Source organism: Raphanus sativus, chromosome 8 (genome assembly GCF_000801105.2).
Source record: "Raphanus sativus cultivar WK10039 chromosome 8, ASM80110v3, whole genome shotgun sequence".
Lineage (NCBI taxonomy): Eukaryota > Viridiplantae > Streptophyta > Magnoliopsida > Brassicales > Brassicaceae > Raphanus > Raphanus sativus.
Window position 1 is genome coordinate 25,754,905 of NC_079518.1, and position 23,528 is coordinate 25,778,432.

The 23,528-nt window shown below is 39.3% G+C and overlaps 2 protein-coding genes, 2 non-coding genes and 1 pseudogene across 5 annotated transcripts; 3 read left to right on the forward strand and 2 right to left on the reverse strand.

Annotated features, from left to right (window-relative positions):
- Positions 1 to 6,131: 6,131 nt before the first annotated feature.
- Positions 6,132 to 8,930, reverse strand: LOC108837926 (E3 ubiquitin-protein ligase CCNB1IP1 homolog). 2 transcript variants are annotated; one of them, XM_056991813.1, is made up of 8 exons: positions 8,904 to 8,930; positions 8,504 to 8,603; positions 8,337 to 8,409; positions 8,197 to 8,242; positions 8,066 to 8,096; positions 7,595 to 7,850; positions 7,351 to 7,520; positions 6,132 to 6,388 (listed from the first exon to the last, which is right to left on the reverse strand). In XM_056991813.1, exons 2-8 carry the CDS (start codon positions 8,571 to 8,573, stop codon positions 6,132 to 6,134), a joined length of 903 nt encoding a protein of 300 aa, XP_056847793.1. In that variant the 5' UTR covers positions 8,574 to 8,603; positions 8,904 to 8,930. The 2 variants fall into 2 exon arrangements, with proteins under 2 accessions (XP_056847793.1, XP_056847794.1); XM_056991814.1 differs by lacking the exon at positions 8,904 to 8,930 and having other exon boundaries at positions 6,132 to 6,358; positions 8,504 to 8,886.
- A 1,854-nt stretch (positions 8,931 to 10,784) lies between these two features.
- On the reverse strand, positions 10,785 to 14,342 carry LOC108836048 (mechanosensitive ion channel protein 4-like). The gene is given in 6 exon segments (XM_056992033.1): positions 10,785 to 11,122; positions 11,313 to 11,515; positions 11,602 to 11,895; positions 12,214 to 12,337; positions 12,434 to 13,116; positions 13,118 to 14,342. Coding segments are annotated over 6 exon segments (2,610 nt in total). The 5' UTR covers positions 14,120 to 14,342; the 3' UTR covers positions 10,785 to 10,818.
- Positions 14,343 to 15,660: 1,318 nt separating this feature from the next.
- On the forward strand, positions 15,661 to 18,287 carry LOC130498725 (uncharacterized; annotated as a pseudogene).
- On the forward strand, positions 15,712 to 15,814 carry LOC130499325 (U6 spliceosomal RNA). Its single transcript, XR_008938203.1, has one exon. It is a non-coding gene; the product is annotated as a U6 spliceosomal RNA (small nuclear RNA).
- A 561-nt stretch (positions 18,288 to 18,848) lies between the features above and the next one.
- On the forward strand, positions 18,849 to 18,920 carry TRNAC-GCA (transfer RNA cysteine (anticodon GCA)). Its single transcript has one exon. It is a non-coding gene; the product is annotated as a tRNA-Cys (tRNA).
- The last annotated feature ends 4,608 nt before the right edge of the window (positions 18,921 to 23,528 follow it).

Here is a 23,528-nt window from a genome sequence, read left to right on the forward strand (position 1 = left end):
TTGTTGAGGCGCTGAATCCGAGCCTATATGACTTGCTCGATGGTTTCTCCTGCTGAAGAAGTTAGCCTTAGACCGATACCGGAGCCCTGTTTTGATGAGGCTCCGTCGACGTATAGGCTCCACTTCGGAGATTCCATTTCGGAGTCTAACTGCTCGGATGTCAATTCGATGATAAAGTCAGCGAGGACCTGAGCTTTCGCTGCTGCTCGAGGTCTATACTCAATATCATATTCGCTGAGTTCTATGGCCCATTTAGCCAATCGCCCTGACTGGCTGGGGCTGTGCAAGATCATTCGTAATGGTTGTGAGGTCATTACAACGATCGAATGCGATTGGAAGTAAGGTCGCAATTTTCTGGCAGCTGTTACGACTGCTAGAGCTAGTTTTTCCATCGCAGGGTACCTGGTTTCGGCATCTATCAAACTTTTACTGGTGTAATAGACAGGTCTTTGTTCGTTTTGTTCCTCTCGTACTAGAACGCCGCTGACTGCAGCAGTTGATACAGCGAGATATAGGTACAATGGCTCTCCTACTACTGGTTTAGATAGGATCGGAGGTTCGGAGAGGTAAGCTTTCAATTGCTTGAAGGCTTCCTCACATTTCTCGTCCCATAAGAACTTCTTATTATTTCTTAGAAGCTTGTAAAATGGGAGACATTTATCGGTAGACTTGGATATGAATCGATTCAACGCCGCGATTCGTCCAGTCAGTCTCTGCACCTCCCTGGTCGTCTTAGGTGACGGCATTTCTAGGAAGGTTGCTATCTGCTGCGGGTTGGCTTCAATGCCTCTTTCGGTTACGAGATAGCCTAGGAACTCGCCTGAGGGTACCCCGAAAGTACATTTAGTGGGATTGAGCTTCATATCGTACTTGTTCAGGATATCGAAGCATTCCCTTAAATGGGAGATATGATCTTCCCCGGCTGAGGATTTGACTAGCATGTCGTCGATATAGACCTCCATGGTTTTTCCAAGTTGTCCAGCAAACATCTTATTTACTAGCCTTTGATAGGTAGCTCCTGCGTTCTTTAATCCGAATGGCATAACCTTATAACAATAGGTTCCTCGTTCGGTTATGAATGCAGTTTTCTCCTGGTCCTCAGGATCCATCATGATTTGGTTATATCCTGAGAAGGCATCCATGAAGGATAGGAGTCGATGGCCAGCTGTTGCTTCAACTAGGCGGTCGATGTGAGGTAACGGGAAGCTGTCTTTAGGGCAAGCTTTGTTTAGGTCTGTGAAATCTACACAGATTCTCCACTTCCCGTTTTTCTTCTTTACCACTACTGGGTTAGCTAACCAGTCGGGGTAATGTACCTCTCGAATGGACCCAGCTTTCGTAAGTCGGTCAACTTCGTCGTTAACAGCTTGAGCCTTTTCGAGACCTAGCTTACGACGCTTCTGTTTGATCGGTTTGAAAGTAGGGTCAACTTTTAGCTTATGGGTGGTGACGTTCGGATCTATTCCTTTCATGTCGTTGGTGGACCACGCAAAGGTTTTGACATTGCTTTTCAAAAAATCGATGAGCTCCTTTTTTGTCTCAAGAGGTAGCTCGGACCCGATGCTCACCTGTCTTTCAGGATTTGAGTCGTCGATGCAAACTTTTTCGGTTAGGTTCCTGGGGGGACCTCGAATATTTTGTTGCATTTCGCGACCTTCCTGGATCTGTAATTGCTATTGGGGGGATTTTTTGAGGATTTCGAATCCTCCCAAATAGCAGATCCTGGATATCTTCTGGCTACCGTGTATGGTAGCTATCCCTTCGGGTGTTGGAAATTTTACGCACTGATGGTACGTTGAGGCTACTGCCTTCATTTTGTGGATCCAAGGTCTTCCCAAAATCGCGTGGAACGGGGAAGGTCTATCGATGACTACTAAGTTGGTCATTTTCATTATTCCGCCAGCTATGACTGGGAGCTTGATTGTTCCCAATGAGGTAGCTGTTTCTCCGGAGAAGCCTACGAGATTAGCTTTTTGGCCAATAATTTCGTAGTCGTCTATTTCCATCCCTTTTAGGGTGTTATAGAAAATGAGGTCGACAGAGCTTCCTGTGTCTATCATGAGCTTAGGAACCTCGTATCCTGCGATGTTCAGGGTGACGATCAACGCATCATCGTGAGGTCTGTCAAGGTTTGAGGTCTCGCTCTCCCAGAAAGAAATCTTAGTGTTGGATTCAGGATTAGGAGGCTTAGGTCCAGTGTTAGACACAGCCTTCCGCACGTGATTCTTAATGGAATTGACGGAGTCTTGACATATGTCTGATCCTCCAAGGATACAGTCCACCCTCGAGTCGGGGTTCGATTGATGGGAGGGTTTGCTCAAGAGAGCTTCGACTTGTAAACTTTTTCCTTGGGGGAATTTCCCAAGAATCATGTCGACTCTTTTTTTGGGAACTGGAGGTGGCGAATCGGTTTCCTTCTCAGGTGACCTCTCGCGTTTCGGGGAAATGTCCCTGGAACCTCTTTTCTGATAAGGTGGCGGCTTTTTAAGGTCCACGCCCTTTATTTCTCCGGCTGCGAATTTAGCTGCCAGCTGGCGTTGGAGGTCCCAACACTCTTCGGTTGAGTGTCCTTCGCGATCGTGATAAGAGCAATGTTTGCCTTTATCGAAGCCTTTTGACCAGGGAGTTTTGTTTGCAGCTGCAACAGGTTTCTCTTCCTTGTCTTCCTCGATTGCGTAGGAATGTTCTCCCTGAGTTTGATTATTTCGAGGGTTACCCTTTTTATGAGGTCCCTTAGTCTCGGAGGAGTCACCTTTCGAATGATTCTGTGGTTTCTTGTGGAGTTTATCCAGTGCAGCTGTCTCCTCCTCCAAAGTAATATATTTGGTGGCTCTATGAAGAGCGTCATCGATAGTTGGAGGAGCGTTGAGTGTTAACTCTGACCAGAATTTCGATCTATAGAACAGACCTCTCCTAAGGGCCTCGATGGCGACTAGGTCGTTAGGATTCGATAGCTTAGTTCTTATTGCCCTGAATTTCTCAATGTAGACTCGTAATGAATCTCCCATTCCTTGACTGACCTTCCAAAGGTCGGCCTCGGAGGCTTGCTTCCGGATATGGGTTGAGTATTGCTTCATAAAGGCGTTGGTTAATTGATCAAAGTTGTCTATCGAGGCTGGCTCGAGGCCGGAGAACCACTCAAGGGCTGTTCCGACCAAATTTTCGGCGAATGTTCTACAGTAACCTGCTTCACATTCTTCCTGAGTGAAATGGGCTTTAACAATTGCCAATCGGAAAGCTCTCAAATAGGCCTTCGGGTCGGAGGTCCCATCATACTCAGGAATTCTGATTTTTCGGGTATCTCTTATGTGAGAGCTGGCAATTCTGTCCGTGAATGGAGTTCCACGGGTTTCTTCGATTAAGCTATCGATTTCGGGAGCTGAACTCGTAGCTTTATGGACTTGAGCTCCCAATTTCTGGAGAGCCGCGTGAGTTCTCTCCATATATCTACGGATAGCTTCAGGTCCTTCAAACGGAAGGATATTTGGATCGTTCGCAGGTACCCGATGAGTAGGTTCCTGACGGAATCGAGTTGGCTCATCTTCCCATGCGGTTAGTGGGCTAAGTCGCTCGACATTTCTTGGGTTATCGGAGTTTATCCTTTGATAACCGTCCTCATTCGGGACCGAGCTTCTAGTTTGATAAACCGAAGCTGACGCTCTGCCTCCAGATGGGAAGGATATTCCTGCTCCGGACCTAGGATCAGGTGGCGGAGGAGGTAAACGATTACTTCTGTCAGTGACCTGACCGGGTGTGGAGCTGGTTGTCGCTACGTTACTTCCCATAGCACTGGCATTAGGTGGATTGAATACGGGAACTGTTCCAGTATGAGGTGTCTGGAAAGCAGATCCGCGTCCTTCAGGGGCAGTGCTATCAGGGGAAAAGTTTAAACGTGCTCGGGGAAAAGAGGGATCGGTTAATCGATCATGGAAGATGACCCCCGGAGCTTGACGTTGCGGTGGTTGGGTTGTTGCGTTTAGAGATCTAGTTATCTCTTCGAATCGTTGTTGACGTACAGCCAGCTGATGCATCGTGCGCTCACTTTCCTGAGCTCGGTCTACTAATTGTATCATCATCTGGCGGATCTCAGAGAGCTGAGCCTCCGTTTGATTCGGAATGGCTTGCTGCTGAGGATTCTCGGTAACCGGGAGCTCGGAGGTGTTTCCACCTAATGACCTCGGGTTAGTAACTCCGGTTGTAGTTTGGCTCGTTCGAGCATCAACCGGAAGCTGTTGCCCAGATCGGTGGTCGCCACGTTGAGGCTCTGTGATTACGAGACTAGAGCCTCCGTCATTCGGTGAGCCATCGCTCTGAATCGGGAGGTTAAGGTCAGACGGGGTTGTTGTCTGATCGGTAGGGTTCATCCTCGAGTTAGAGTAAGGGATTCGATTGTTTCTTCCCCACAGACGGCGCCAATTGTGAGGGGTAAAACTCACACCTAGATTTTAGATCAGGTTTTATGTTTAGAAAAGGATAGGGAAAGATTATCGCGGGCTGAATCCCGTAAGAACTTGATGAATGAACTTCGATTTGTATTGATATAGTAGAAATGGAATGGTTACAAAAGACGATCTTTGATGAATATCAAGACTATAAAAGAATTACAAATAAGAACGTTTCAATGAAAGTTGAGTAAGATATGAGTAGGGTCGGCCTCCTTCTTAGTCTTCGACCTTCTCTTTTTATAGCTTTGGACTTCTTTAGGTTGTTTGCAACTGATCTCCGAGATCCTCTCCACTTGAGGTGGAATCTGCAACAGCTTCCCCTTGACCGGGTCCTGCGCTCCTTCTGGTTGCGACGTGAGCTTCCTCTTCGTCGTGACCTCCTTAGTTAGGATCCTTAGCTTTCAGCCTCCGGTTTTAGCTTAGCTCTCTTTTAGACTTCAGACTCGTGATGGGCTTGTCGTGGCCCATCATTATCTTTATTATTGAATAATCAGTTACCGGGCCATATTCGGGCCCAACAGTACTATCGTTGCCGATATTCGTGCATCAAACCGAGTCATGTGTTTTAATGCTGCTAGTTTGACTGGGAGACCTAACGTTGACTGGTGTGAATCTCACAAAACCTGAGACTATTCGCGTCAATGTCGCTGGTACTTTTGACTCTTGCAGATGTATGCAGAGAGAATGGTCTCTTGATGATGAACTTCGCCACTGGTTGCATCTTTGAGCACGATGCTGCACATCCTGAGGGGTCGGGTAAAGGTTTCAAGGAAGAAGACAAGCCTAACTTCATCGGTTCTATCTACTCAAAAACCAAAAGCCATGGTAATAATCTGTCTAACAAGAAGTGTCTTTGTTCATAACTGCTCTGTTTTGTTTTTCTTCTTTTTGTCCCCAGGTTGAGGAGCTTTTGAGAGAGTGTGACAATGTATGTACCTTGAGAGTGGGTCAGACCTTAACAACCCGGGGAAACTTCATCACAAAGTAGTCAACGTCTGGAACAGCACGACCATACTCGACGAGCTTCTTCCAATCTCCATCGAGATGGCAAAGAGAAATCTAAGAGGGATATGGAACTTCACCAACCCAGGGGTTGTGAGCCACAACGAGATACTGGAGATGTACAAGAGATACATCGAGCCATAGATTTAAGTGGTCCAACTTCACAGTGGAAGAACAAGCTAAGGTCATTGTTGCTCCTCGAAGCAACAATGAAATGGATGGGTCTTAACTAAGCAAGGAGTTCCCAGAGATGTTACCCATTAAACATGCACTGGTCAAATACGTATTTGAACCAAACAAGAGAATCTGAGCCCAGTGAACCAAACAAGTGATGCTTTTTTTTTTACAAAAGTGTCCTTTTATGTTTGTTCGTCATCTTACATCCTTGTAGGTAGTTTCACTATATTGATTCTGCTAAAGCATGATTCATTAGACGAGAGTTTTTCTTTTTTTTTTTTTAAATCCTACACTTTCTCTCTAAGTTTACTAACATAAGACAGTAAGCTTATAAAAAAAGAAGAGTCACTTACTGAATGTGACAACTTATGCCTCCCACTTCTACCAGTCAGGTTCAGAGCACTTAACCTTGTTCCTAAAGCTATCTGAAAAGAGAAGCAACACCTTTTTTGATAAACCCAAGTATCTGATGTGAATTTTTGGTCAAAGATTACGGTTAAAGTTTGCTTACGTAAACAGTGGAGGGCGGGACCGAGAGCGTTTAATAGGCGAAATAATAAGGTTCCGTAAAGTACATTGGGGATTTGAATTGCCACCACCACCAAATACAGGATGTCCTCCTCCTACTCTTCTGTTTCCAAGGTCAGCTGGAACTGCGGGTGAGTCGTTGGAGATGCCGAATTGACCCGAGTTTGAACTGTTCGGTCTTGCTGGCCATATCTCATCTCTAGGCCCTGGTGTTCCAGGAGAGTAAAACGACCGGTCTGCGCCAAATAAGTCAACTTGATTTGGAGATGTTAACCAACGATAGACTTAGAATGATAAGGACTAAGCTCAACAGAAGACGTGTTGGAACTATTTTTTAGCAATGTATTCATATGCTAAAAATAGAGTTAGTGTGAATGAGAAATGGAGGTCTAATGTGTGTGATTTGATAAACTTGTATAAAGTTACAAATATACACATTAGATATTTGGATTTGGGTTTTGATTTGTTAGTTGGATTTCATGTTCATTAACTTAATCATATAAACCAAATATATGTGATCTTTTATATTGATAAAATATAAAAAAGAAATCCATTTAAAGTATATTATTTTGTTTGAATGAGTCAAATAATAATAATTATACTCTTTAATTTTTTGGTCAAAATGTGAAATGAATTCACATATTAATTGACAAAAATTTAAGTCTCCATTAGTGCACCATGGAGGTTTCATTTCTATGTTGAAAATGAAACTTGTGCTTCTCATTATTTTTCTATATAAATGGCTTGTTAGCATGATAGAAGGACATACACATCAAATACCAAAAGAAAAACCACATTCTCCTTATATTGAATAGTCATGTTAGTATTTTTTATTTTTGTGTCTGAGAGTACAATACAAAACTAGTTTCGCCAGGCTTCTGATAGAGTGACGCAAATTCAGAAGATTGTTTGCAGTTGTATCCTGGGACTCATTACGTTATCGAACCGTCGCACTACGGGACGTATTTTGAGTTAAGGAAAGAGATAATATCTCGCCTCTGCTATTGTATCATCCTTTTCTTACTCTTTGGTATAATTTTATCATTTTTATTATTTACAATATTCAGTAATCCGTAGTTTATAAAATACGGTTCTATCAAGACGTAGAATCACAAGCGCACTAAGCTCATTAATAGACTGAAAATCATAAAGCACTAAGCTCAAAATACAGTAATAATGTTGTTGTTAGTTAGTTAACCTTTGCGAGTGGGCTCTCTGTTCTCCATCATATTAACTGGTTGGTTTGAGAAAAAGTCAGGCTCCTGGTGTCGTGAGTAGAAGTTATTTGCTGGTTGTATGGATGTTCGTTTGACTGACTCATATTCACTTCTTAACTGGTCATACATCTCATCGAGCTTCCTCTTCTGTCTGGTGTTTAAACAAAATTAACATAGTTTGTTACTAGAGCTGAGTTTAACAAAACGTATGTTAAATTTACTGACCTTGATTTCTCGGAGAACTTCTCTTGGAGCTCTTGTTTATCCTTGGTCAAGTTTGCTACCTCTTGCTCCATCATCTGACACCTCTTGCCCATCTTCTGGTACGCTGTATGCACTTGGTCCATTTTCTCGCTGAACTTTGCTTGCATACCCTCACATTTCTGACGACACTGCGCAACAAGTCTATTCATTTTGTACTGCATCTCTAAGTCCCTTTGCGTAATGTAAAACATTACACTTCGGTATGCAGTCTTCATCACTAAATCCAATTAAGGAAAAAAGGAGGAGGTTTGTTGAACCTTAACTGTTGTTTTACTAACTTTTACATATGCAGAAGACACAGTCAGTTGATGGAGAATTTGAGTTTAGATTTCAAACACAAAGAGAGACTATTCAGTTGAAGAACATAACTGCAACTTATACCCAGGTGCTTTTACCAAGAGGGAGAAGAAGTACAATTAAAAAAAAGGATACGTATTTGCGGAGAAATTGCAGCCATCGCCATCTGATAACAAAGGTAAGAAATGAGGAGATGTAAGATGAAAATATGATAAAGCTGGAAAGGTATGAAAAGCTATAGTATCCACTTCATCACAAGCACTTACATTTATCCATTCTTCATTTGGATTAGTATCCACAGGTTTCATTAGACTAAGATGGAAAACAAAGATAAACTGTCAAGTAGGAAGTAAGACGACTAACGCTAAGCTGAAGATAAGAAAGTAGCTTAGGTAAAATTTGTCACCTCTTGGAGAGTACTTGTTCACAAATGGGACATGCACCATCATTAGTGAGAATCTTGTTGGCATCTTCAGTACCTTCTCATGGTGTTAAGGTCATCAAGCATATCATTCATCAAGACAAGGCTAAAAGAAGAGAGACAGAGTAAGTAGAAAGTGTGAAATTGGATACATAATAAGTGGCCACAAGTGGTGGAAACGGCACGGGCTTCCAACTCCCTCCAGCAGGCGTTGCACCTCATTTCAACCTCTAATGTAAGTATCTCAAGCACCTGCAAATTACAATTTTTATCAAACTAACTAGATGAAGAATCATGTTGTAATAGAACTTTTCATTCTCAATAATCCTCTTGGTTTAGAGTTCCTTTTTTTCAATATATCTACACCAAGAGTCAGAAACCAAAGTCAAAGCGTTTTAGAAAACAATGTACTAAGAACTAAACACGTTGACAGATTTAGATTAACCATCATTCATTCTAACTGGGGCAAATTGTTACGAATTGTACAACAGGTTGCTGAAAATACAATAATAGGATCCAAAGCTTGCGATCACTATGATAATCGCTACTGACCAAGACAGGATAATGTTATCTTCATAGCAGAGCCGGGCTTGACCAGAGGATTGTGAAACATTTGGATGGGACCCCCAACTTTAAAGGCTCCACTTTTAAAAAAAATTTCACATATATATATAAAACAGACATACAAAACAAAACAAAAAATGTTGTCACACAGGAAAAAATAGATCCGAGTTCCGTTTATAACTTGATAAATATTTAGTGAGTCCAGATATAAATTAATGTAAAATTAGATTAGGACCCGCCCTAAAGGGCGGACATTGATTTGTTAAATTTTAATTTTAATATATGCTATATATAATATGTGTATATAATATATATATTTTGTGTAATATTTATATATATATATATAGATTAGACATATATATATTATTTATATTAAATATATATAACTAAATGGTGCTATATAAGCAAAGGCGGGATGATTTCGAAATGTTTTATGAGTTTTAGTGATAAGCAAAGGCGGGATGATTTAGCAAACATGAACTTTCCATTTAATTAGTTACGATTCTCTATATAGATCACAATAATATCAGGTAGTTTAGACATAATTTAACAGTTATATTTGTTATTATATTACTATCGAATAAAATGGTTTTGTTATCTATTATAATAAATAGTACTTATTAAGCAGTTATGATATTTTGCATATTTTCAGGATTGTTCAAGATATGGTTTTGTTATCTATTATAATAAATAGTACTTATTAAGCAGTTATGATATTTTGCATATTTTCAGGATTGTTCAAGATGTTCGTAGCAGAGCTATATATGTTCATAGAGGAGAATATATTTTGCAGGAGATGTGATATATTTTAGCAACAACTAAGAAAAAGACCAAAATTTAAATGACAACCTTAAACAGTAGATAAAAACAAATCCCTGAATTAATAGATTAGATTAGAATAAGCAAAAGATGTTCCTTTTACGATAATGGTTTCTGGGTTTCGTCTAATCGATGCTTTTAGATATTTTTTTCTTCTTTTTATTCTATGTTTACTTAAATATATTGTTCTATCTAAAAGAATTGTAATTTTTATATTTATTTTGAATGGGACCCCTCAGAACTCAGGTCCGGCTCTGCTTCATAGACTCCAGAGATCTGCAAAGGATGGCCAAGTATAGATTACGCGGCTGATTAAGAGGATATGGACACCGGTCCCGAAAATTAGGGTTTCTAAAATCACAACGCCGACTGTTTTTTTTTGGTAAAGTTTCTACAAGAACGGAGACAAATAGGTTCGCACTCTACTCGGTGTAATTTGAAAATTGGCGCAATCATTAGAATCTAAGAAGAAGTTGAAGAAGCTTACCTGCGATTTCGAGAGAGAGAGAGAGAGAGAGCGAATGCGTCGCAGAGAGTGAGGATGAGCAACAAAGGAGAATCCAGCTAACGGAATCTGAGGAGGAGTATGGAAATAGCAAACGAAGAATCGGCAGGTACGATTTCGAAGCGGACAAATTACAAACGATCGTCACCTATCTCAATGGCGGCGCGAGAAACGAAGATTTGAAAATTTTCCGTAAAATGACGAACTAGCCGTTCGGCACAAGGGCCGGGTCGTTTATGTAGATGAAGGAAACGACGTCGCTACGTTAGGTGACAGTACAAAACGACGTCGCTAGAGTTTTTTTTTTTTTACGAAACGATGTTATCAAGGCTATGTAGATGATGACCACTAGTTGACTACTACTAATAACACAGTATACTACTACTAACACAGTATACATACTTTTATTCAAATGATGTAAGCTTTTATTTCAAGATGACTATAGTATAACCAACCACTCAAAACAAGAATCCTCGAGGTGTTAAAAACAATAAGAGATGGATTAAAAGGCAAGAAGAGAAGATCTCCCTTTCACTCACACTCTACAAAATACACAAAACTCAAAAATTTTCCAAAACTTTAAGCATTGCGTTGTTGAGTCCAGGTTAAAGGAATGCGATCAGAAGTGATGGGAGTGGCAGCGGGAGGGATGCTTTTGACGTTGATGTTAAGAGGATATAACCGATATTCGATATCCAATTCTCTGCAAGATTTACCGATCTCCTCAAGTAACTGCCCTCTCCTCACAAACCTCTCTCCCATGTCTTGATGATTCATCTTATGTGTTGGCCACATTGCAATCTTCACACTGTTCAGTCCACACATATCTCTAAACACCATCATCGGTGATGGATGCCAATGGTCCTTCTTGTTATCTACATAGCTGCATTGAACAAAAACCATAGAATACAATTTGTATTAGGCAGTGTTCTAAAGACGGTTTAGACAGTGCCTAGACGTCCACCTAGGCATTAGTCCACTACAAACCTGCCTAGTTACTGTCTACCGATGTTTTAAACATTGGTATTAGGTATTTTTCAAAATCTTAAGAGGTAAAGGGTTTAGAATCTAACCTGAGTATCCTCTGTTTCAAGGCTGTTATCTTTTCATGTGGAGTTGCTATATGGACAAAGAACTCAATGGCATCTTGCATATCAGGACTGCGGTAATAGTTAGCGATAGGTTTTGTGCCAAGAAGACTGTTGGGGTATACAATCTTCTGATTATCATATCGAAGAAAGACAGTAGTTAAAATGTTCATCTCTTCCACAATCATCTAACCATTCAAAAAGCAGAGGATTAGCTTTTATGTCAGTATTGAGTTGTGAATACTTGCATGAAGAGAGTTTCAAAGGAACAAACCTGGACACCATCTATTTCACACCTGTCACCGACATCAAAAGGATGCATGACAAAGACGAAGATGACAGCTTCAAAGATAGTTTTGCATGAGTTTCCAAACACAAAGACAACTAGAAGAAGCTGAGAGCTTATGACAAGCAAGAACTTTGTTGTAGCGATTCCGAGAATTAGAAGCCATATGATAACGATCACAATGCTGACCAACACATTGATGATTCGGTGAAGCCTGTTCACTGCTGTTTTTGTATCGTTTAATGTTAAAGCTAGTGCTCTTCGTTCTCTAAAGGCATTAACCTATAGAAATATAGTGAGAATTTAGCATAGTTGTGTTATAATAAAGAGATACTTCCATCAAGAATTTTTTTTTTCAAAAGATATTTTTTGTATTTTTAATACATTTTTATGAACTAATAACGACCAATTTATAAACTTCAAAATAATTAATTACATTATTAGTTATTATTGATTTAAAATTATGAAAAATAAATAATTAAAAAAAAAGTATACATTTATTGTTAAAACTAATATTTTCTATTAGTAGGTGTGAAAACATTAAAACATGCATCAGTTTAAAACAGAGGTTTCGAGTATTAATTTATGACAAACTCTTACCACCCAGTTCTTCAGACATGATTTGCTGATTTTGTGACTCTCTGAAGCTCCTTCAAATAGATCCATGGCTCTTTCAGACTCATCTTCAGTCAAAAAACGCATAAAATCTTCTATATATATGTACCTAAAACCCAAAAAAAAAAAATACTCTGTTTTAGACCTTGAACTTAAAGAAACATCAACCAAAGTTGTGTCACAAGGTCATAACATATATATATACCTGGAACAAGGCTCAGCAACATTCTGAAAGATCTTCCTTGCTGCAAGTTTAGCTTCAAACTCACTTCGTATCTGTGTGGCTTTGTCATCTTCATGAGTGCTCGTGTCTATTTGTTCATCCAAAGTAGAAAGTGTTCCTTTCCTTATTACATTCATCAGTCTCTTCATCTTCCAAGCCGATACGTTTTTAGTATTCATCCTCTGCAAATGATCGATCCTTATCCCTTCATCCTCTCCTCCTTCTTTCTTGGAACCACACCGCGACAGCGCCGGACTTTTCCCGACTTTTGTCGGGCTCTTCTGCAGCCTCCCACTTCCAATGGTCACTTGCGGTGAAGAAGAAGAAACCGTCTTTGGACCATGAGGAGATGCCTTAGCACCACACATACCGTTGCCTACTTTCTCCTCAATCACAACACGAGGAGGTCCAGAGAGTGTCTCAATCACGTACTGAGTAAACAACGATTCTTGAATCCGGTCGAAGTAAGTACTCATATGGAAGGACGAAGCTAAAACTTTAACTAGCAAAGTCTTTATGAGCCAGATGATAACAGCAACGAGTAAGCAGACCAAAACTTTAGTCACGTACTTAAGCACCGTGGTATTCGCCTCTCTCTCGACTTTCTTGTCGAACAAGAAATGCCACGCGATCAACACAAGCCCTAGCCAGAGACAGTTCTGAACCGGCTTTTCGAATCCCGTAGACGAAATACAAAACCCTCTTCCTCAGCATGAAGTTTCTTTCGACGAAGAATACGAATATCTTCACAATCCAGCTAGACACAAGCCTCCCGCATATCAAGACAAGAACCATCACTTCCCATTTCCACAAAGCTAGGTTCCACAGTTTCTTGCCCCGCAAGTAAGGTATCACCAGGCTGCAAATCAAACCGGCTATGATCAGAATCAGAAAAATCCACTCCATGATAATCCCAAGGCAGAGTTTATCCCTCCTGTAACCTTCTGGGAAGTCCTCCTCCGAGAAGGGATCCTCCTCCTCTTCCAAATCCATGCCTTGAACCGGAGTTCCCGGTTTAGTGTTTTTCCCGGTTTTCAAATGCCCGGATTTCGGAGTCCGACCCGAGACCATCTCCGGGTAAGACGGAGTCGGAGGATCCATGAGCCTAGATCTCGTCTTCATCTTCATAAGAGTCTTGGTCCTCAACGACCTGTTCGAGCTGCACTTCACAACCTCTGACTCGTCCACTCTGTTCTCGTCCTCTTCGCTGCTGTCGCTCTCTTTAACAGACGGAGATAACGTCACTCTGTTATGTCTCCGTCTAACGGCGTCGACCGTTTCGTTACGGTAACCCGCCGTCGCCGTTGCGGGAGAAGCGGAACCGGAAACGACGGCCGTGACGGTGTTGCTTTGGAGCTCGGGCATGTTCGGTTCCATGTCGAGCGAGATTTCGTCGCCGGCGGCTTTTTGTTTGTCGAGAAACTGGTTTATGAGCTTCGACGGCGGATCTGGCTCCCCCGTTTTGTTGTTTCTCCGGTGCATGAAGTCGAAGCTTCCGTCGTCTCCGCCGCCCGGTTTACCGTTCTTGTCTTTCTGATCACCGTGCCAGAAGTTGTAACTTGATTCTCTCCAGAACTTTCCTCCTTCGCCATTGTTGCTTGTCTCATTGTCTTCACCGTCGATCTTGACGACGACATCACGCCGAGTATCATTTGAATCAGCAGCCATGATTGATAAAACAATATCTTTTTGATTGGGTTTGGACTTTTTAGTAAAGAAGAAAAGTTTGGGGTCTTTTCTGAGATGAAGAAAAAGTTTTTGTACTTTGAGGAGGAAGAAAGGTTGATTCTTGATATCAACATGTAAAGTGTCGTCGATGTTTAAATCCTTTTTAGTTTGGTTTTCTGATAATCTTGGACCATGTGAAATGCTATGATCTTGCTGGGGCTAAAAGACAAGATAAGAAAAGTATATTAGTATTTTTTTTGGTAATTTTGTGACAAACATGGAGTAATTAATGGACCAGGTGATAGTTATTATCATTTCGTTTTTCTTTTTCCGCTTCTGAATCATTTTAAAACATCTCACTAATACCAACTCTTTTATTCAGTACATTGACTCGTGTCTTGCTCTCGCTAACCAAAGTGTAAGAAAATACGTACTATTAAAAAAGTCAAAAAGTTACACACACTGCTCAATAAAAAGTGGAGGCCATGTTCGAGTGGTCAGGGACGAAGCAGTTGAAAATGTAATAAAAATTGTTGTACCAGTAATAATAAATCTCTCTGTTTCCGTGACGTGGTGAGATCTAAAGGGGCAGATGTGATTCAGACGATGAGTCAGACACGTGGTTGGCTAATGTTTGGTCTGCTTAATAGTTTTATGTATTTTTGTGAGGCGTATACGAATAGGAGAAGGGGACCTAACCCGAAACAAAATAGAAAATGACAGGACAATGACGCGTTGTTGATAAAAATGGCACGACGATTAGGTTACAAACTACAGTTGAGCTAGCTAACGTGAACCGACATGGTTCAACTAGATTGGTCAGAGAAGAATTTGTTTTTATCATCTTATAATTGTCTGATATATTAAAAAATATACGGTTTATTACTACTGGCCAGAAAAGGAATATCAAGCAATATCAATATTATTCCATCTTCTGAATTATAATTGTCTAATATAATAATAACATAACATAATTACTACTGGCCAGAAAAGGAATATCACGTTAGTATATCAAATATTATTCCATCTTCTGAATTATAATTGTCTGATATATTTTTTAAAAAATCATAATTCATAAACTGGACCGAAAAGGATATCAAACAGCTAGCTACTCCTATTATTATCAAATATTATTTCATCTGTTGAATTATAAATGCATGTATGATCAGAAGAAAACAGTTTGATACATGTGAATTGTGAAGAAAACAAAAAAAAAATAAAGCTGTTTGATGCATGTGATATGACCGCAGGATACACCTTTGTATGCTACAAACTTCATTTAAGTGGTAGAAAATTTTGATTGCTAAATCCTTTGCCAAAATAAAAGTTTTGATTGCTCCAAAATTAAAATTGTTATAAATCAATTGAACCGAATACCCAATTGTTTTTTGTAATGATGATTGATTTTGGTCTTGTAATATCTAACCAGGCCTTTATAAGAAATATGAGAAGCGTGGTAAAGTTATCTAATGGGCTTTTTTCAGTTTATTAAACAGGCCCAACATTAAGTCATCTTCTTCGTTTTCGTCCCACATCGTTCATCCAAGAAGCAGAAGCCGAGTTTATATACCGTCGGAGTCACAGAGGAGATTGTCCCTTCGGGGACATCCGATAAAATTGGAACGATACAGAGAAGATTAGCATGGCCCCTGCGCAAGGATGACACGCACAAATCGAGAAATGGTCCAAATTTTTTTTTCCTTTTATTTTTTTAAATCGATCCCTTCTTCTTCTTCTTCTTCTTCATCTGTTCTTCAATGTTTTCCTTTTTCTCAACTCGCAGTTCAAGTCTTAGATGAATATCCGTGTGAAATAGCTCCACAAACGAATCGTTGTTCGAATTTGAAATGACTCAGTTATAAAAATTACCCTAATTTTAGTGGATGTTAATCGAATGTTGAGCTCGGTTTTGCATTTGAAAATCTAAAAGCTCTAGTTACTGCAGTTTGTTTTAATTTTGACGGCGAAATTGACAGCGTTCATCGTTGCAACTCCGATAATTATCGGAAACCTAATTCCCAAATCTCGGTTCGACTCACCAATTAAATTGAATTTTAATCAATCAGTTATCCGGTTCAAATCTAACTAAACCGGAATAATCTCCCAGTTTGGTTATTCTGGTTTAGTAAAACCGGTTCCTCCCTTCTGTCTCCTTCTAAGACCCTCTCTAAACCCTTTGGCGTCCGACAGGTGCTTCAATGGCTTTCTTTCTTACTGATCAGATCTCTCAATTCTAATCAGTGAATCCGCCCAATTTCATCTCTCTTGTTGATTGCCATGGCGATTCTGCTCAAATCATTTCTCCAAAATCAAACCTTTTTCAAGCCTTCGACCATTTGCAGAACCCTAGCTTCTTCATCGCAACCTTACAAGAAGCCACTCTCTGTTTTGTTCGAAGAGGCCGTGGGATTGAGACCTAAACCCGAAACAAACCAAACCCAAGAAGAAGAAGAGGGCAACGAGCTGAAGAGAAAGCTTTTCGAATTAGAGAAGAAACTCATAGAACTGAAGAGCTCAGAACCAGTGAGAAAGAAGAATCAGAAGAAGGTTGTTGAGACAGTACCAGAGCTGCAAACGGATAAAAGTCGTAAGCTTTACACCTTGTTCAAAGTCAACGAAGAGGAGGAGGATGTAGTGGTTAGGGTTTACAAGGAGCTTCCTTTGGAGATGGTTTCGTTTGTGAAGCTTCTGCACAAACAAGGGTATCTGAACAAGGCTAATTTCATCAGTGGAGAGAAGCTGGAGTTGGGGAGTCTTGATGAAGAGTATGCTAGGACTTTTGTTAAGTTTGCATCTGAAAGATTGGAAAGGATTACCAAGAGATAGCAAAGTAAGAATCTTTACTTGTATACTTGATCATATCTTGGGTGTCGTTCGTTAGGTTTGGTTTAGAGCACATGTTTGTATCTATGATGGATGACTTTGGAATGTTCAGGTCAAAACTTGTCAGTGGACATGTTCATTTCTATAAAGTGTCACACTTCTTAGAGTTTGCATTCTGTTATATGTTAACATTTTATGAGAAATGAAGTTGGTAAAGGTGTTAGCTCTATTGGAATGATGAATTTAATTCTAGTTGTAGTATAGAATATAGATAGAGTAACTCTGATGTAAGAAGTGGCTAATGGTTTTGTATATTGATCATATGTTGTGTGTTTGTTCTTTTTGATTGTTGAAGTTTGGATAAAATGTGATGCTCGTTAGGGAAAATGTTTGTTGAAAATGTTTATCTTGATGGGTCCAATCTATGATGGATGACTTTGGCAAGTTCAGGTCAAAACCTGTTAGTGAACATGTTCATTTCTATAATGTGCCACACTTCTCTGAGTTTGTGTTGCATTATATGAAAGCTGGGGTTTGTAAAGATGTTAGTTCTATCGGAATAATGAATTTAGTTCTTGTGGTTAGATCATAGACTAGTTTGTAGTATTGATATAGAAGCTCTGATGAAATAAGTGGCTAAGACTTTACTTCAGTAGCTAGGGACTTTGAAACTGATTCGATGATCTTGTTTGCCTCCAACTGCTATTCATAACCTCAGATTCAACTTATAGGTGGTTATCAGGCAGTGAACTGAAGAACATTGTGTTATTTGGCTGCCCAAGCTTGGAAAAAAGAGCCATATTCGCTGCTAAAACATTGCGCAAGTTTTTCGACATCCAATGAGAACAATGTAAACACTACACTGTCTTGATCCCATTTGCCTTTTCCCCCTCAACTGCATCTAACGAAGTCTTTTTGCAATCATAATAGGTGTGTGAGAAATGCGTATTAAAAGACAAGTGCAAGTTTCCAAACCAGAGTGTATGGGATGGCAAGTCACAGAACTTGCATTTGTCTGTTGTGATGAAAGTCATCACACTGTATTCCATTGGACTTGACTCATCCAAAGCTCCAAGTTCCTCAAGAGGTACAAGACTCAGTCTCAAGGTTACTGACCGAGATTCAAAACCTAAGCCGAACTATCTGTACCCCTCTTGCGTGAGTTAAACCTTATATGGAAGATTGTTTCTAGTAGAGCGTTCTTGCCAACTTCTATTGTCAGTTGCGACAACGTAATGCTTAGTTTTTATATTTACCTGCGATGTTGTTACGTATTTGATCTGTTTCAGACTATCTTTGTTGTTTGAGAACACAAAAAAAATCATAACAGAAACATTTCATTACATACTCAGGAGTCATGTAACATCTGAATCAATCATAAGAAGATGGTGGAGATGGGGAAGCTTGAAGAAGTATTACGAGTATGAGTATGACCATAACTAATCAAGCTACCTCATCAGAGCATTGACATACTGTATGTCACATACATATAGCAATTGTTTTAAAAAACAGATCAAGATGAAACCCCAAAAAGCTGTCTTTAGAATTTCAGTGACAAATGACAATCTCTGATATCTTAGGTACAAGTCAGAGAGAGAAAAGTGTGAACCTTTTTCAAAGTGTTGAATAGACAAAAGCAGAGGATCCCAATGTAACTAGATTTTATATTTCTTTTGCTTCTCCCTTTTGTTTTGCTTACCACCTGGGGGGAGTAAGAGTAGGTACAAGTTTTGGAGTATGTAAGCAGTCACAGAGGTAAGCGAAAAAGAGTTGAACTTATGACCTCTCTCATCATAGCAGATAGTAATACTAATATCATCCCATGGCTTTTAACCACTCCTTCAATCAATGCCTATTCTATATTCCATTTTATATTTACCTAATCACTCGTCATTAAATAACAAGAGGGTCCTTAGCTCAGTGGTAGAGCAATTGACTGCAGATCAATAGGTCACCGGTTCGAACCCGGTAGGGCCCTCAGGAATAATTTTTTAAACTCTTTTTTTTTTCTCCTCCCTATTAACTACTCCAACTTTTCTACAAATCCTTCATTTCTTTTGTATAAAATGAAAGCACACCACTCAAAACCCAAGCCAAAGAAACAAGTATTCAATTACCTTTCCTGGGAAAATGGCCTTTTTCAACCCGAACAATTACGATCGTGCCAAATACTATCTGAACAATTGATCAGTGCTAAATATGACCTCAACTCAATTATAATTCAAAAATACTACCTAAACTTTTTAAAACATGCCAAAATCTACATTAACCATAATATAAGTTAGTTAACCGTGAAAAAACAAAATGACGACGTTTTGGTTTAATCCTTTTCTAAAAAAACATATTCATTCTAGGATTCAAATTCGTGCATTGATACACTTTAAAATAGACACTAACCACTGAACTAAAGTAAATGTTTGATATATTATTACGAATTCGAAAGTATATATACTACTATATTTCTTCATCTTCTCCAAATAAAATTTTGGTGATATTTTTTCTCATTTATATAAATATATTAGAATGTTTTATAATTATCATATCTTTAATACACTTATGTTATACTAAAATATAAATAATAAATATTTGAAATGATACAAAATTAAATATACTTAAAATTTTGAAATTATTTATAAAGTTTTCTTATATAAATTATTGTAATTTTAAAAATTTGAATGGTAATTTTTATTTTTACAAATTAATATAATAGTTTATATAAGAAAAAATTATAAATAGTTTCAAATTTAATTATATTCCATTTGTGCAATTTAAAATATTTTATTATATTTTTATTTTAGTATAATATAAGTATATTAAATATATGGTAGTTAAAAAATATGTTAATGTATTCATAAAATGAGAAACAATTATCACCAAAGTTTTATTCAGAGAATATGAAGAAGTATATATCAAAAATTTACTTTAGTTTAGTGGTTATAGTGTCTCCTTTAAAGTGTATCAATGCACGGATTCGAATCCTATAATGAACATATTTTTTTTTTAAAAGATTAAACTAAAACGAAGTTGTTTTGTTTTTTTTAACAATTGACTAACTTATTTTACGGTCAATTTAGATTTTGGCACGTTTTAAGAAGTTAAGCAGTATTTTTGAATTAAAATTGAGTTGGGGTCTTATTTAGCACTGATCAGTTGTTCAGATAGATTTTGGCACATTTTAAGAAGTTTAGGCAGTATTTTTGAATTATAATTGAGTTGAGGTCGTATTTAGCATTGATCAATAGTTCAGGTAGTATTTGGCACGACTGAAATTGTTCGGGTTGAAAAAGGCCCTTTTTCCCTACCTTTCCTACCGCCATAGTGAGGAGTAGTGTCCCAAAACTATTCTCTCAGTTCCATAAGCCCAACTTTAGTGATCGGTTGAGTATGCTTCCAAGGATCAAAGATTCTTGTGAGTAATTATAACTTTGTTGTGATTAGTTATAACTTTGTTTAGTTGTACAAAAATTCGTAGAACTTTGTTGTGATCAGTTATACGAAAGATTGTTTTGTATAACTTTGCTTATTTTGTATGCAAAAAGAAAATTGTGTAGTTTTCCGGTTAATGGTATACTAAAGTTGTTGCATATAACTTGATGTTTACAGCGACACGACACATGTAGACTAGTACAGCTTGACATTTGCGGCTCAGCTCATTTGGAGATACATTCTATCCCCTGTTCAAAACTACGCTAGGCGTTAGTCGGGCAGTGATTCCGGGCCTAGCGAGTTACCGAAAAATCGGAGATTAATCGGGATATACGCGGGGAATAGTTTTTATTATTTTTAAATTATAAATATAAGTATATATATTAATACCTGTTAAAATCAGACAAAGAGACAATGTAGGTCAGTGGTACAAGAGTCATCTGATGCGCTGAGAGGTGTTGGGTTCGAATATTCAGAGGTGCATAGTTTTTCTCTTGTTTTTAACTCCGCGAGTCAGGAAAAAAAATTTAAAAACCAACTAAATTTGTCCCACATCGACTAATTCTACTTTCAGAGGAGTCTCGAGTCTTCTATATATACAAAGAGAAGGTTATCTCTCTTACCAGACGAATGTGCCTGTATCACGGGCCAATAATTTGTCAATGAGCCCAAAATTTAGCTAAAATAAATCGGTTCAAGCCTGATTAAGCGGCAATTAATCGGATTTCAAGCCATTAATCGCATCTCCGATTAATTATAGTGATTTGGCTAAAGTCGATGAGATGGATATGTGTTGAATGATGAGTCGTTAATTATAACGATTAATTATAAATCGGATTTCAAGCCTAACTAAATTTCTGTTAAACAAAACCATTGTAGTGGTAAAAGTTAAATATGTGTTGAATGATGAGATGGAAGAAAGAGAAGATGATGTGGAATGTAAAAAAATGAAGTGGAAGGTGTTGAATCTTGAAACCATTGTATATAGTCAGTAAAGAAAAAACAAAATTTATTTAGCTAATAAAGAAAATAAAAGATGAGTATGTGGCACGTAGAAACACGAAGAAGCATGAGAGAGAGAGCACAAACTAGATCTCTCCGGCGAACGGCCGGCGTGTGAGCGTCCGTCCCGTCGCCAGAGAACTGGTGTGTCCGTTTAATTGTCCTATTCGCGTCGCCCTTGCAGTTCCACCGACGACCGCCTTGTCGAAGCTCTGATAGCGCATCCATGCATCTGCGGGAGTAGGCTTTGGAGTGAAGACGCGCTGAACCGGAGGCTCTCGAGGGTGCCGGAGACATTTGTTTTTCAGTTGGTGTTTATCCGGGCGATGGAGGCTTCCGTAGATCCATCGACGCCGGTATGCATGCGGGGGGGGGGGGGGGGGGGGGTGGAGGCTTCTCTAGATCCACCGTCGCCGTTCTAGCTTCTGGGAAGGGGAGGCTTTTTCGGCTCTTCCTTCGCCGGCTTTTGTATGACGGAGCGAGGAGGCTCACAAGCTCCTCGATGTCGTTTTGGAACCCTAAGTTTTGGGTGTGGTGTTTTTTCTGAGGTTAGTAGATGAGGTGTGTAAACAGTGATGGGCTCGTGGGTCGTTGAGGGTGAGATCTCGGTTGAAGCCAAAGATCTACGGCGACGGTGACGAAGTTCAAGAGGAAACAACGGTGATTCTCGTCCGCTTGTCCAGGGTTTCCGGTGGTTCAGAGTCGGAGGAGATCTTGTTAAGACAGTGAACTCTCCGGCGTGAAAACAGAGCAGCGTAGAACAGCTATGGAGGCGCGGAGGCTCTGCAGTTTCGGAGCTCCGGCGAAAAAAGGTGTCGGTGGCGTGTTCCGGCGGTTACGCGAGGGGTGGTCGATCAAGTTGAGATAGGTGACGCGTGTTAAGCGGACTGCTAAGATCATTACACGTGTTATTGCCCGTCTCCTTTCGGCGTGCCTAGGGCGAACTGTCCGTTCTAGAGGATTAGGCCGTTTGGGCCATCATTCCTTGTTTGGGCTTCGGCCTTTGTTGTAGTAGCTCTTAATTTTATATGTTCCCTTATTTTTCTTTTGAAAATATAACTCTAACAAATATTAAACAATTATCAAAAGAAAAACGCGAATTTGGTTTTCGTAAGATCTATGAGTTCAAAATGGCTTTATTTGCTAACTGTTGCGACTTGTGCAATATCATGATTCGTTGGTGGTTCGAATTTTGAGAAGGAAATACTACAAAATGAGCTCGCCTCTGCGAGTAAGCTATGTAAACAATTCATCATATGTGTGGACCAGTATTTCAGCAGCACGAAAACTACTGTTACTGTAAATTAGAAAAAAAGTTCATTCTCGATATTAGGTTAATGTATGAGAGGACCTTTGGATCCCTACCACACCGGCTAAGCCGGCTCGATCTAAGTTAAAGGAATGGGATGGTGGATTACTATAGAACTATGTTTTCCCTGATGGCATACCTCTTATTCGAAGTTTGACCATTTGCTTAACTCATCACCGAGATACATCTGCTGGAATTATATAAAGAACGATCAATATATGGTTAAGTCTGGTTAGTGGGTAGCTCGAAATCTACTGAGAACTAAGGATGACACAAAGGTCTTGGAACCCAGTACAACTAAACTCCAAACCTTTGTTTGGAAAATTAAAGCACCCAAGAAAATATGTCATCTTATGTAGCAACTGATAATATGTCGAGAAATCTGATGCACCATAATATGAGATACGATAATTATTGCCCCAGATGTGGTGCCATAAGAAACTGTTACTCATGCCATATTTGAATGTCCTCCAGCTCTGCAAGCATGATTCCTATCAACAACTTCATCTAGCCCTAACATCTTCCTGCTACAAGTATTTATGTCAATATGGACTATTTTTTTCTGGAGAAAAATAACATCGTCGAATCAAATTTAGACAGAAATCCTTATCCCTAGATAATTTGGTATTTTTGGAAGATTCAGAATGAAAAACTCTTTCAAAAGATATACATGGATCTTTGGAGTTAGTCTGATATACGGAAAGTGAATGCCAAACCTGTTTCAACAAATGAGATGGTAACCCCCCATTCCACAAAAGCAGAATATTGAGGAACCCCAAATCTTAAGCTTGGATAATATATGTATGATGGATGGTTCATGGACTTTCATGGCCTATTTCATTGGTTGTG

Coding starts and splice junctions, on each gene's coding strand:
- LOC108837926 (XM_056991813.1), bottom strand. CDS start 8,573: ATGAGGTGCAACGCCTGCTGGAGGGAGTTGGAAGCCCGTGCCGTTTCC. Junction 7,851..8,065: donor TGCAATTTCTCCGCAAATAC/GTATCCTTTTTT, acceptor AATTGGATTTAG/TGATGAAGACTGCATACCGA. Junction 7,521..7,594: donor AAGTTCTCCGAGAAATCAAG/GTCAGTAAATTT, acceptor TTTAAACACCAG/ACAGAAGAGGAAGCTCGATG.